This window comes from Anolis carolinensis, chromosome 5, assembly GCF_035594765.1.
Source record: "Anolis carolinensis isolate JA03-04 chromosome 5, rAnoCar3.1.pri, whole genome shotgun sequence".
NCBI lineage: Eukaryota > Metazoa > Chordata > Lepidosauria > Squamata > Dactyloidae > Anolis > Anolis carolinensis.
This window is the reverse complement of record NC_085845.1, coordinates 203,379,389-203,394,331: the sequence shown is the minus strand read 5'-3', so window position 1 is coordinate 203,394,331 and position 14,943 is coordinate 203,379,389. Positions and strand designations below refer to the sequence as shown.

General features: G+C 44.6%; 1 protein-coding gene across 2 annotated transcripts; it reads left to right on the top strand.

The window, feature by feature from the left end:
- The first annotated feature begins 454 nt into the window (after window positions 1-454).
- Window positions 455-11,163, top strand: LOC100567163 (C-type lectin BfL-2). 2 transcript variants are annotated; one of them, XM_062983414.1, is made up of 6 exons: window positions 455-588; window positions 1,406-1,478; window positions 6,462-6,559; window positions 6,753-6,908; window positions 8,466-8,580; window positions 10,904-11,163. In XM_062983414.1, the coding sequence occupies exons 2-6, from the start codon at window positions 1,412-1,414 to the stop codon at window positions 10,981-10,983; spliced, it is 516 nt and encodes a 171-aa protein (XP_062839484.1). In that variant the 5' UTR covers window positions 455-588; window positions 1,406-1,411; the 3' UTR covers window positions 10,984-11,163. The 2 variants fall into 2 exon arrangements, with proteins under 2 accessions (XP_062839484.1, XP_062839483.1); XM_062983413.1 differs by having other exon boundaries at window positions 459-584.
- The last annotated feature ends 3,780 nt before the right edge of the window (window positions 11,164-14,943 follow it).

The following is a 14,943-nucleotide window of genomic DNA, read 5'->3' as shown; positions in this document are numbered from 1 at the left end:
AAATAATGTTAGGTATTGTTGGTGTATAACCCTATGTATGTGTAAGGGAACTTATATAGGGGCATGCACCAACAGTGCTTACCATTGTGTCTTTGAGGGAACACAACAGAAGCTCTCAATCAGTAGGATATGAAGGTCCATAAACATCCCATCCTACTTTTCTTCCAACATCTGGTTCTCCTAGTCCTTCCTGATGGTTCCTTTGAGCTACTGTGGCTCAGATACACCTCAATACATTTCTATTTACCCTCTTTGTTCCCACTCGTGTTCCTCACCTAACAGATATCTAGCAGAAGCATCTCAGATAAGATCAGAAGAAAAGGGATATGGCATTAAAGATTCCACCCACAGTGTCCAGCTTGTTCGTACTTCTTGGTGACTTCTGAGGGACGCCTACTGGGATATTCAGATGAACATTATTTTTGATTTTGGGGTCAAGCTATTCTGTTTTTTGATACATGTAAAAGAAGTACATGGCATGCCCTGGCGGTAAGTCTATAAGTGTCCTTGGAAAACTTCTGTTCCCCAGAGGAGAGAAAGAAGTTGCCACTAGAAAAGCTGAACAGAGACGGAAAGGAAGACGAGTGAGTGAGTAGTCTTCATGTTTTGGTTTCTTTCACCCTTCTAAGGTTCTATTACTAGTAGTAGTCATAGTAGTAGTGTTACTATTACTACAACTAGTACTACTACTACTACGGTTTAGAGTGGCCCCAGGTTGTCTATGATGGTGGCCATCAAACTTTTGTTTTGGTATTCAGACCATTAAGAGAAATTAAAGCCCCATCTATGCTGCCATATAATACAGTTTGAAACTGCATTATATGGTCAGTGTAGACTCATATAATGCAATTCAATATAGCGCAGTATAGATTTATGTAATGCAGTTCAGTGGCAGTGCAGATAGGACCCAAGACTGTTTCCTCAATTTGTCCAACAATGGGTCAAGTTGAATGGACCCAATACAGCTGTCCAGATGGACACATTTGACCCTCTATTTAACAATTGATCCCATTTTTACTTGGACTAAGCAACAGGATCCCAATTCCATATGTAAATATAACACCATCTAGCTCTAAAACTAAAGGCCTTGTAGAGCTACATGTACCAGGTCCCATAGCATTAAGCCAAACTGCATTCATTCTACAGTCTAGAGACTCCTTTGATAGAACCTTTAAGGAATGGATGTATTTGCAAGTTGATTTATGATTCAATAGTTGATCAAAGGGATCCATTCTAGTTTGGACTAACCAAAAGGATGCCTGCTGATAGTTTCCTGTCACCACTAAAGTAAATATCAAGACATCTCAATTGCAGAGAACAGTTCAATACATCATACGCAACCTGTCCAAATGGAGTAACTACTTTCCTCCCAACTACTTCTTTGTTCCTTCTCCCCTCTCCTCAGGTGCTGATGGGGCTGGGCTCGTCCTCCTATCTCTCCCTTTTGGGTTTGTGGCTTGTCTTCCTTTTTCAACCAGGTAGGTCCCAGGTGTGCTCTCAGAATCTTGGTTTACACGAGCCAAGCCAAATAGAGAGTGGCGGTCCAAGCAGAAGCACCTTCTCCAAGCCCAGAAGGACTGCCAGGGAACCTTTGGAGAAGTCTTCCAAGTAGAATGGATCCATTGAATTAATCCTTGAATAGCTTGTCAACGTAAGGGTAAATTTGATGGATTTAATGGCTGTATTTGTGTAAGGCTTCTCAGCTCCAGCTGTGTTGCTGTGAATAAGTCTTCTTCGGAAGAATACACCAAGACACACAATAAGTGAAGATACCATACGGCTTTATTGTTCGGAATAAAAGAGTCTACTCTACTGCCCTTCTATATAGGCCCTAACTACAGTGTTATAAATCATTCTCAGAGTCCTAGAGTTTTATGGCTGGTTCATATATCCTGTCCTCCCTTTTGGCCCATGGCCATGTGTCAGCACTCTGTGTCCAGAGATGGCATGAGATGGGGATCATGACAATTTAAAACTTGGGGTGCATCTACACTGTTGAATGAATGCAGTTTAACCCCACTTTAAATGCTGTGTCTGGATTCTCTGGAATCCTGGGAGTTGTAGTTTGGTGGGGCACCAGAACTCTTTGGCGGTGAAGGCCAAAGATCATATAAAACTACAACTCCCAGGATTCCATAGCAATAGTATTGAAGCATGGTAATCAAAATGGTATCAAACTGTATTCATTTGACAGTGGAGATGCATCCTGTGGATAAATTCCCAATGGATTCAATGAGTCTACTGTAATTAAGGGAAGCTTAAGCCGAAGTATAAGCCGACCCTAATATAAGCCGAGGCACCTAATTTTACCACAAAAAACTGGGGAAACTTATTAACTCAAGTATTTATTTATTTATTTATTTATTTTTCAAACTTATATGCCACCACTCCCCTAGGGCTCGGGGCGGCTTACAAGAACCGGCTAAAATCAACAATTTAAAAACATCTTAAAACATCTTTAAAAAATCTTTAAAAATATCTTAAAAACATCCTAAAAGCACCTTTTAAAACATCTAACAGAACTCAAAGGCCTGCCGAAACAGGTGTGTCTTACATGCCCTGCGGAAAGCCGACAAGTCCCGCAAGGCACAGACTTCAGGTGGCAAGGTGTTCCAGAGAGATGGTGCCACTGCTGAAAAGGCTCTGTGTCTAGTTGCTGTTAGACGCAAGGCCTTAAAACTGGGGACTTCCAACAGGTCTTGGTCCTCAGAACGGAGGGATCTCTGGGGTTTGTAGGGAGCGAGGCGGTCCCTCAGGTACATCGGCCCTAGACCATGTAAGGCCTGGAAGGTAAGCACCATCACTTTGAAAGTGATCCGGTGCTCAATTGGTAACCAGTGCAGCTACCGTAAGATTGGTGTTATGTGGCATCTTATCGGGACTCCTGCAAGGAGCCGGGCAGCTGCATTTTGCACCAATTTGAGCTTCCGGATCACCGACACAGGAAGGCCGATGTAAAGGGTGTTACAGTAATCCAGTCTCGAGATGACCGTAGCCTAGATCACCGTAGCCAGGTTGTCCCTAGACAAATCGGGGGCTAGCCGTCTAGCCTGCCGAAGATGAAAAAAGGCAGTTTTGGTAACGGCGGAGACCTGGGCCTCCATCGTCAGTGAAGGGTCCAAGAGGACTCCCAGACTCTTTACTAGTGAAGATGGGCGTAGCGCTTCACCATCCAGGATTGGCAACTGGATATCCCCACTGCCCGGTCGGCCCAGCCATAGGATCTCCGTCTTTGCTGGATTCACCCTTAACCTACTGGAACACAACCATCCAATAATGGCCTCGAGGCACCGATGAAAATTGTCGGGTACAGAATCCGGTCGGCCTTCCATCTTTAACACAAGCTGAGTGTCGTCAGCATATTGATAACACTCGAGCCCGAAATCTCGGACCAGCTGAGCAAGTGGTCACATATAGATGTTAAACAACAGAGGGGAGAGAATGGCCCCCTAAGGAACCCCACAATGTAGAGGGGACCTCTCAGAGACCAGGCCTCCCCTCTCCACTCACTGTCCACGGTTGTGAAGAAAGGAGGCCAGCCAATTTAAAGCTGTCCCCCTGACTCCAACAACGGCAAGGCGGTGGGTCAGAAGATTGTGATCGACTGTGTCAAATGCTGCAGTGAGGTCTAATAACACGAGCAACACCGACCCGCCCTGATCAAGCTGGCATCGAAGGTGATCCGTGATGGAGACCAGCACAGTCTCTGTCCCGTGTCCCGCACGAAAGCTGGACTGGAAGGGATCTAATCCGGCTGTGTCGTCTAGGAACTGTTGCAACTGCTCCGCTACTGCCCTTTCAATCACCTTGCCCAGGAACGAGAGGTTCAAAACTGGGCGATAGCTGGAGGGAACTGAACGATCTAAATCTGGTTTCTTCAGCAGGGGAGAGACCACCGCCTCTTTTAAACCCTCTGGAAAGACTCCTTGCTCAAGGGAGCTTTTATTATCTTCAACAGAGGATCACGTAATCCCTCCATGCAGGATTTTACCAACCAGGAGGGACACGGATCGAGGGAGCAAGTGGTCGGTCTGGCTGCAGCTATGAGCCTATCAACAGCCTCTGCGTCCAGTGGGATGAACCGGTCGAGGGTAGGCCCAGCAAGTGGCCATGGAGTCTCAAGTTCTCTCCTTGTATCAATTGTCGCAGGGAGGTCCTGGTGTAGTAGTGAGATCTTGTCAACAAAATAGCTTTGGAAGGCCTTGGCTGAAGGGGCCTGATCATCACTTTTTGGGACATTAGGAACCGTAGTTAGAGATCTAATTATTTTGAACAATTTTGCCGGTCGTGAGCTGGCGGATGCTATCAAAGAGGCATAATATACTCGCTTTGCTTCGATGGTAGCATGCTCATAGGACTCCATAAATGCCCTGTAAGCTGATCTTGAAGCTCTGTCATGAAGTTCTCACCACACGCCCTCTAGCCGTCTCTTTTCCCGCTTCATCGATCGAAGTTCCTCGGTGAACCAAGGAGACCGATTTCGGCGGGGTTGGAGAGGGCGTCTAGGGGCGATCTCGTAGAGTGCATTGGATAGCCTGATGTTCCATGTGTCCACCTGCACATCAATCGAGTCGCTGACAGGCTCCAGATCCTTCAGAGCATTCTGGAACCTACTAGGTTCCATAAGTCTTCTTGGGCGAGCCCAAATTGGCTTGGTGCCCTTGTCAGGTGGGTAGGCATGCTCCAGCCTGACCCTCCAGCCTAAGCCGAGAGTGGAAAATGCAGCAGCTACGGGTCAATTTCAAAATGAAAATAGATCCCAAGGAAATTATATTGAGGCATCCGTAAGTTAAAGGTTTTTCAGTATTTACCATATTTCAAAGAAAAACAATAAACTAGCTCTGTAAGTGGAAAAGTAGGGTCAACAAAAACAATATGGTATTAATAATAACTTGATGATGATGATGATGATGATGATGATGATGATGATGATAACTTCATTTGTACCCTGCCCTATCTCCCCATGGGGACTCAGGCCAGCTTCCAACATAGTAACAGGCAAACATTTAATGCCTACATAAACAATGCAGAGCTAGATATAGATCTGTAATTATACAGTATATACTAATTTCACATATGCATTTCCCCCTGAAATGTTTGCAAATTTTCTCTACATATGTGCATTTCCCTCCTGCATTTGCGTGCCCTATATATTTATGTTTATATCTATCTATAAATCTCCATATGTGTGTGTGTGCATTTCCCCTGCAATATTTGCAAGCCCTTTATATCGATATTCATATATATCTATCTAGACTTGCAAACATGTGAGGCAAAAATTCATATATAAAACATGGAAATCTCTAGATATCTATATGTATATAGGATTTGCAAAGACATGCAAACATATGAGGAGGAAATTCATATAAAATTAATATAGATATAGATAGATAGATAGATAGATAGATAGATAGATAGATAGATAGATACAAATATAAAGGTACATAGGGATTGCAAAGACTTGCAGAGGGAAATGCCTATATCTTTATAGCTGACATTATCAACTATTTCAGGGGAAATGCTTTTATAAGATTAATGGATATATGTATTTTCGTCTTCCGGACTTGCAAGGGCTTCTTTCCCTTTTCAAAACATTCCCTTGGTTAAGAGCGAGGGAGGCTTTGGAAAAGAAAACACTGATAAGGGAGGGTAAGATGAGAGATAAATAGATCATATCTTGCAAGCAAGGGCCTCTGGGCTCCGGCTGCCGGCTTGACCTTGACCTGATTATAAGCTGGGGGAGGCTTTCTCAGCTCATAAAAAGAGTTGAAAACGCAGCTTATCTTCAAATATATACGGTAGTTTAAATTTTATTCTATGTGGTGCGACATCTTGGATCCTATGGGCTATGGGCTGTGGCGCAACAGGCTAGTAACCAGCTGCTATAAATCACTACTGACTGAGAGGTCATGAGTTCGAAGCCCGGTTCGGGTTAAGCCTCTGACCATTAATAGCCCCGGCTTGCTGTTGACCTATGCAGCCCCGAAAGACAGTTGCACCTGTCAATTAGGGAAATTTAGGGACACTTTATGCGGGAGGCTAATTTACAACACCATAAAACTGCCAGCAAAACATGAGGAAAGGAATGAGGAAGTACAGCCACTACTGGACGGTGAAGCAACAGCTCCCCCTGTGGCTGGAATCGTGAAGCTGTAAAAATGTTAAAAATGCCTCTGAGTCTGTCTAATGTATGTTGTTTGTCTGTTGGCATTGAATGTTTGCCATATATGTGTTCATTGTAATCCGCCCTGAGTCCCCTTCGGGGTGAGAAAGAAGGGCGGAATATAAATACTGTAAATAATTAATAAATAAATATTGTATAACAGCAAGACATATAATGAATGAACGAATGAATAAATGAACAAAGCATTGTAATGGTTCTGCTGGTGATTTATTCGGTACATAAATGGACTATCGAAGGTTGTCTCAGTCCGAACAATCCTTCCCTCTTTGTCTTCCAGCCTCGGCCGCAAATGCCGCCTGTCCCAGTGGTTGGCTGGCTGTCAATAATACCTGTTTTGGCTTCTTCACCACCCCAATGAGTTGGGGAGACGCAGAGGTAAGAAACAAGCAGTCTTCTGGACTGGCTGCATGTCATTTTATTGCATTGACCACAGAGTCATGCTGGAGCTTCAGGAGGATGACAGGAAGAAGAAAGAGGAGCCATTAGGCAGAAGCACTTTGGGGGTTCAGCCAGTCATTTGGAGGCAAGCAGGAAACCCCACTGCCCTGTTCTTGCTTTTTCCTCTCAGGCGGAATGCCAGAAGCTTGGATCGAATGTGCATCTTGCCTCGATTGATGAAGAGGGACAGATGAAAAGCATCGGAACATATATTAGCAAGAATTATCAGATCGCTAACAATGTCTGGATAGGATTGCAAGATGACCGGGCAAGTTACACATTACAGGTGAGTATGCCACGAACCAGAGATGGGAATAAGGGAAGAAGACATTGGGAAAAGAACATGTAGGCATATACAGTAGAGTCTCGCTTATCCAACGTAAACGGGCCGGCAGAATGTTGGATAAGTGAATATGTTGGATAATAAGGAGAGATTAAGGAAAAGCCTATTAAACATCAAATTAGGTTATGATTTTACAAATTAAGCACCAAAACATCATGTTATACAACAAATTTGACAGAAAAAGTAGTTCAATACGCAGTAATGCTATGTAGCAATTACTGTATTTACGAATTTAGCACTAAAATATCACGATGTATTGAAAACATTGACTACAAAAATGCGTTGGATAATCCAGAACGTTGGATAAGCGAGTGTTGGATAAGTGAAACTCTACTGTACCAAAGTTCATTAAAACAAGAAAACTATTTTCTACTCAGAATGGCTATTTTTTTGTCCAGAAAATTCTCTGGAGCATGCCCTTTTTGTGCAGAATTTTTTTTGTACAAGAAATGCCATTTTCTATACATTTTCTTGCACACAGTCTTTAAAAACAACATTTCCCCCAGTTATTTACTCCCAACTAGCAGAAAAAAAAGAGCAATGTTTCGCTCCTTGCAAGAATAGAATTTATGGAAAGGGCCGGTCACCCCTGAGCTCTAAGAATACGGCTCAAGAGGTTGCAGAGCCTTTGTATGCTTGATCCCTGTCTTTCCCAGCTGATGTAGGGTGCATCCTCATTGCAGATTTGATGCAGTTTGAAACTACTTTAACTGCCATGGCTCAATGCTACAGAATCATGAGAGCGGTAGTTTTACAAGGTCTTTGGCCTTCTCTGCCAAAGAGTGATGGGGCCTCACCAAACTACAACTCCCGGCATTCCAAAGGTGTTAATTTTACAGTGTCAAAGTGCATTAAACCTGAACGGTTTGGGACCATCCTACCTCCGTGACCGCATCTCCGTCTACGAACCCACGCGTTCACTTCGGACATCTGGAGAGGCCCTGCTCGTGATCCCTCCTGCGTCGCAAGCGCGGTTGGTGGGGATACGAGACAGGGCCTTCTCCGTGGTGGCCCCCCGACTCTGGAACACCCTCCCCAAGGATCTCAGACAGGCCCCTACACTGGCAGTCTTCAGAAAGAACTTGAAGACCTGGCTGTTCCAATGTGCCTTCCCAGATTAATAGGAAATCTCCAACACCAAGTCCCATAAGCACTTTATTAGAATTAAGATCGCCTATCGCACTCTGCACTTGCCCTATAAGCCTTATATATCACCTGTCACATCAGCACTTCTAATCTTGTACCCATTACTCTGGCCCGGCCCAGTTCTATTGTGTTTTAGCATATTGTTATTGCATGTGGTTTATACTGTTTTAATTGTTTTTAATTTGCTTTTTGTTTTGTATTGTTATATTGTGTGTTGAGGCCTTGGCCTTTGTAAGCCGCATCGAGTCCTTCGGGAGATGCTAGCAGGGTACAAATAAAGTTTAATAATAATAATAATAATTAAATCTACCCTGTGTTTCATCTCAGACCCATTCTTTCTTGTTCTCTCCACAGAAACGACAGTTCATATGGAGCGATCATCGCCCAGTCCTGTACATGTCCTGGGGACCCGCAGAACCCAACAATGAGGGGGAACAAGAGCTCTGTGTGGACCTGATGACAATTGTCGGTGAGGATCATTTCCAAAATCTAGTTCTCCAAGGAGAAGGTACCCAAGGCTTTGAAAATGCCTCCAGAGCCTGGCCTCGAGAGCCGCAAACTCCTGAAATCTCTCATTCCTTCCCATACCTGGGAGGTGAAGGATAGTCTATGCCAGGGGTCCTCAAACTTTTTAAGCCGAGGGTCGGTCCACAATCCTTCAGACTGTTGAGGGGCCGGATTATCATTTGAAAAAAAAAATACAAACAAATTCTGATGCACACTGCACATGTCTTATTTGTAGCAGGAAAGTGTTCATGAGTCAGAGGGGCAGTCGGAATCTGAGGAGGAGACTTTGCAAGTGCCCACATTTCAGGAAAGGCAAAAAGGAAACAGAGCAGAGACATCGTTCAGCTAGAAGAGCTGCCAGAAATGCAGCTGAGTAATTGGGAACCGCCCTTGCAGCTGTGGGGGAATTCAGGGCTATAAATCAGAAGCAGGTGCAGCCAGCTCTTGCTGGTAACAAACTGACTCTAAAGCCTAAACCTTCGCTCCTCTTGTGCCTGCTTCGAGTCTGCATCTGGGAAACTGCTCCAAAGGATTTATTGCTGTTTCTTTGTCTGAAGTAAGACTGTTACTTGATTTGGAAATTGATCAGAGACTTAAGAACTGTGTTGCCCTAAGAGTTCTTTGCTTTCTTTTGCATTATTCCACTGAGTGTGGAATATGTTTTGCTGAAGTAAAGCAGTTTTCATTTACTTACCACATTGTTTTAAGGCTGTTCTTGAAAGACAAAACAGGACACAGCCCCAGCCTTATGCTGGGAAGAAGGCACGCGGCAACTAAGAACCTTCCAGAGCATTCTCAACTAGTGCCTGTCTCGCCCTCCACCTGGCATTATGCCAAGAGGGCAGCCTGAGGATTGGGGGAGGAGAATGGGGAGGGGGGTCAGGTGGGAGGATTGGGGCAGTCGCTGCATGTCCTGCCTTACTCCCGGCATAATGATAGAGCGAGCAGCCCCATCCTTATGTTGGGAGGACAACCTGGGGGATGACCCTGGCCCTGCCCTGCCTCCTCTTGGTCCCGTTCCCTCCTAGACCCTCACCCTCTAGGCCTGCCCCACCCAGCATGTGCCCGGCCCCTCTCCCTCCTGGGGCAGCCCTCCCCCCAAGACAAAAAAAAATGTACACATGCCTGCCCTAACTCATAGCACAGACACGTTTTTATAGATCACTTCTCATGTTGGTTTTATTAATTCACCAGGAGCCCCGGAGGCGAAGTGTGTTAAAGCACTGAGCTGCTGAACTTGTGGACCAAAAGGTCCCAGGTTCAAATTCCGGGAGCGGAATGAGCGCCCACTGTTAGCCCCAGCTCCTCCCAATCTAGCAGTTCGAAAACATGCAAATGTGAGTAGATCAATAGGTACCGCTCCGGTGGAAAGGTAACATTGGCGCTCCATGAAGTCATGTCAGTGGCCACATGACCTTGGAGGTGTCTACGGACAACGCCGGCTCTTCAGCTTAGAAATGGAGATCAGCACCAACCCCCAGAGTCAATCACGACTGGACTTAATGTCAGGGGAAAACCTTTACCTTTACCTATGTTATTTATGGAACCTGCTTTTAACAATTACTGTGTTATTTGTGAATTTTCAATTGCTTGTCTTAATTGTTCTTCCAACACTGTTTATTTCTATTTTATTTTAGTCTTTGTAAGCTGCCCTGAGTATGATTCTGTTTGTAGTGGTAGAGATTTATTTATTTATTTATTTACAGTATTTATATTCCGCCCTTCTTTCTCACCCCGAAGGGGACTCAGGGCGGATTACAATGAACACATATATGGCAAACATTCAATGCCAACATACAACAGCATACATTAGACAGACTCAGAGGCATTTTTAACATTTTTCCAGCTTCACGATTCCGGCCACAGGGGGAGCTGTTGCTTCACCGTCCAGTAGTGGCTGTACTTCCTCATTCCTTTCCTCGTGTTTTGCTGGCAGTTTTGTGGTGTTGTAAATTAGCCTCCCACATAAAGCGTCCCTAAATTTCCCTAATTGACAGGTGCAACTGTCTTTCGGGGCTGCATAAGTCAACAACAAGCCGGGGCTATTAATGGTCGAAGGCTTAACCCGACCCGGGCTTCGAACTCATGACCTCTCGGTCAGTAGTGATTTATAGCAGCTGGTTACTAGCCAGCTGCGCCACAGCCCGGCCCTGATAGATAGAATTGCAGATGGATTCAGAGTAAGGTTTGGTGTTAGAGATAGAGACAAATTAGAGTTAGGGTTAGAGTTAGAGACAAAAGCACACTCAGAGCAATTGGATAACATTGTCCCTGTTCTCTTCTAGGGTTTCAGGGATGGGCGGATAGCAGGTGTGAGAAAGAGCAGCCCTACCTGTGCAGAACTGACCCTGGGTTGCCAGGATAATATGCCAACATGCCTGGCCCCTTTGCCAATGAGATTGCAGCAAGAGAGCCTTCCTCCTGTGATCAACCAAACCCTGCTACCTGGCAACCTTCTCATATCATAGACTCATAGAGGGTCTGTGGGTCAGCAAAAGTTCTTTCTGGGCTGTGAAACAAATAAATAAACTCCTTTCCAAATACACTTATGGGGTTTTCTGTGTGTCTGTCCTTTAACCCATTCATGGGGCCTCCACCACTGTTTTGCAAATGAGACTGCTGGCATGTTCAAGCATGATATGGAGAAGTTCACATGCAGAGACAAAGGTGTATCTATATTATAGAAGTAATGCAGTTTGGCTCCACTTTAGCAACCATGGCTCGATGCTATGAAATCCTGGGAGTTGTAGTTTTGCAAGCTTCTCTACCAAATAGTGTTGAGCCGTGGCAGTTCAAACACTGTCATCTCGCATTAATTCTCATTAAAGACTAATAAATTCCAGCATGAGATTTCATGGGTTGCAATTTGCTTGGAAAAAGAATGGACACGAAAAATGTGATTCATGAGCATCCACAACCAAGTACATGGTTTGCAGAATAATTGGATAAGGAAATCCAGGAGTAGAAAATTATAATTATGGTCATAAAACAGTTATCAGAAGCATTTTGTATCTTGGCTATACCCCACAAGTAACAGAAAATTTTTAGTACCTCAAAACTCTTGAGAGATGAATCAAGCTCGCCCCATGGAAAAGAATACAACAATTTGATAGCCCATCAGGAGTCATGAAGATGAGACAAGGATGTCAGGGAATCGTCCTGACTGATTAGCTCATCCGTCAGACCACTCAGCAATGGCAAAAGTGTCACCAACAAAGAACAACAGCTCAGTCGATCTTATCTGCTGATCCCAGCGGTACTAAAGACTTTATTTTACAAGATATTTACAATGCTAACACCCAAAGCTGTCTGGACACATCTTGCCTCCACAAGATCAAAACATGGAGTTATCAGTACACCAAAGCTCCTCCTCGCATTCCACAGCCCATGGCATATCTTCCTGTCACGTAGCACAAACAGAAGTTTTGGTCCTTTGCCCTTCTAGCAATCAATCAGGGCTCACTGCAATTAACCTCTTGACTGCTGGAATGCTTGCCGGAACAAATCCACACACTTAAACAGCAACAATGGATTCACTACATTTCACTATGATACCACAAAAAAAGTAACAAAGGAGACCCATGTCATCCTTACTGGAACTACAATGCCAAGAATCCCAGTGGAGTGGTATACATTTCTTCCAATTGAAATTCATTTGGTTAGTTTGAGCCCAACTCTCTAACATGTGAAGGTCATTTTGGATTCTGATCCTTTCTTCTGGCATATTAGAATCATATAGTTGGAAGAGACCTTGTGGGCCATCCAATCCAACCCCATTCTGTCAAGAAGCAGGAAAATCGCATTCAAAGCACCCCCGAAAGATGGCCATCCAGCCTCTGCTTAAAAGCCTCCAAAGAAGAAGCCTCCACCACACTCCACACAGGGCAGAGGGAGAGTTCCACTGCTGAACAACTCTCTCACACACACAGTGAGGAAGTTCTTCCTCATGTTCAGGTGGAATAGCCTTTCCTGTAGTTAGAAGCCATTGTTCCGCATCCTAGTCTTCAGGGTGGCAGAAAACAAGCTCCCTCCCTCCTCCCTATGACTTCCCCTCACATACTTATAGATGGCTATTGTGTCTCCTCTCAGCAGGCAAAACATGTCCAGCTCTTTAAAGGGCTTGTTCTCCAGACCCTTGATCCTTTGAGTCGCCTTCTTCTGGACACATTCCAGCTTGTCAACATCTCCCTTCAATTGCAGTGCCCAGAACTGGACAAAGTGTGATTCCAGGTGTGGTCTGACCAAGGCAGAAGAGAGGGGGAGCATGACTTCCCTAGATCTAGACACTAGACTCCTATTGATGCAGGCCAAAATCCCATTGGCTTTTTTAGCTGCCGCATGACATTGTACTTTTACCATGTCATGAGAAGACAGGAAAGCTTGGAAAAGATCATGATGCTGGGGAAAATGGAAGGAAAAAGGAAGGAAAAAGGAAGAAGGGCCGACCAAGGGCAGGATGGATGGATGGTATCCTTGAAGTGACTGGCTTGACCTTGAAGGAGCTGGGGGCAGCAACAGCTGACAGGAAGCTTTGGCGTGGGCTGGTCCATGAGGTCACGAAGAGTTGGAAGCAACTGGACGAATAAACTACAACAATGGCATTGTTGGCTCATGTTCACCTTCCTCCCCACGAGGACTCCAAGATCAGATTATGATAGGAATAAACATAACAGTTTAAATCAGTAATTCCCAAAGTGGGCGCTACCGCCCCCTGGTGGGCACTGCAGCAATTCAGGGGAGTGGTGATTGTTAGCGAGTGTGTATAGCGGAATCCAGCAGCGTCCAGTTAACACCATGTGCAAAAGACTCACACCAGGCAGAGGAATTGAAAGAACAAAAGAACTTTACTCTTGCTTGTTGAGTTGAAATATAAAACAGTTCTGCAATCATACAATGTCCATGTAGTTGCATAAGATCAATAACATCAGCATTCTATTTACAGCATAGCATATTCAAACTGCTACTTGACCGTAGCTAGAGAGCTTCTCTTTTCTGTGCTCTCCCTGCAAGCCCAGATTCCGAACTGACAAACCCAGCCATCTGCCAGCAAACCGATACATTGTTTGAGGCGTGGCTTGCCTCTGCAAAAGCTCAGCTCCCTTTTTGCAGAGATCTTTTGCAAGCAACTTTGCAAGGATTTCTTTACACACACACACACATAGCAATTTGGCGCAATAGTGATGGCCACAATCTTTCTGGTTAATTGCTATTAAAAAATATCAAAAAAATTTCCAGGGCACTGAGTAATATTTTTTCTGGAAAGGGGGCAGTAGGCCAAATAAGTTTGGGAACCACTGGTTTAAATAATAAATGTTATTTATTTATTTTCATTAACAAAATGTTTAGAATACAGCAACAGTCTTCTTTTCTTCTCCCCAGCCATTTTGTCAATTACTTTTTCTGGTTTGATAGGGATGTCCCGATGGATGGAAATCGTTGCTAGTCCACTAAGTCTCTGGTCTGTCATTCAACTTCTAGATACACTTTTCACTCTCTTCATGGTTGAAAACGATCTTTCCTCTCTGCATGTTGTTACTGGTGGAGTAGCTGACAGTCAAAAGGAAATTTATTGACCGATAGTAGGTTTTGTCACACAGTTCCAACACTTGAAGCACCTCAGTATCTTTCTTAATTGATGGTGTAATATTACACCACATTATACACTCAGCCTTGATGGAAGCAAGTGCTGCATCATTTTCAAAGTATTCTGACAGTTGTTCCATATGGTGAACTTTGTCTGAAGCCAGCAGTCTGAAGATAGAAGAGTCAGAGTTCCAAGTCAGAACCCAAAATGCAGCAGTCCGAGATACAGTCCAGTATAAACAAGGCCTATAGTCCAAAGAGTCCAGAGTTTCATCATGAAACAAGATGTTGCCTTCTGCAAAAGACTGAGAACCTTGCACCCCATGTTCTCAGGTGTTGCTTGTTTCTCTGCTAATCGGACAGACCTGCATGTCGCAGCACACTCTTCTCTGAACTGTCAAAGGGACGGGGCACTTTATCTTTCCTCAGCCTGCCCTAATGGACTGGCTTCTGCTTGTTTCTCCTGCCAGAAAGTGATGGATACTGCTGAAGGCCCTTCTGCAATAGCTAATCCAGACTGGGAGTAAAGCTGGGAGTGAATGGTTTCCAACTCCAACACTGGCCCTTCCAGCAACCCTTTGTCATCACTGTCAGAGCAGCCCAGGACAAGATCCCTATAAGCCAAGCTTCAGACACTGGTGCTGCATGGAGAGAACTAGTGTCAGTTAACTCCACCCACAAGCAACTTCTGACCTACTTCAATGGAAATGCCTCTCCTTCCTGAGACTAGCTGCTCAGGCAG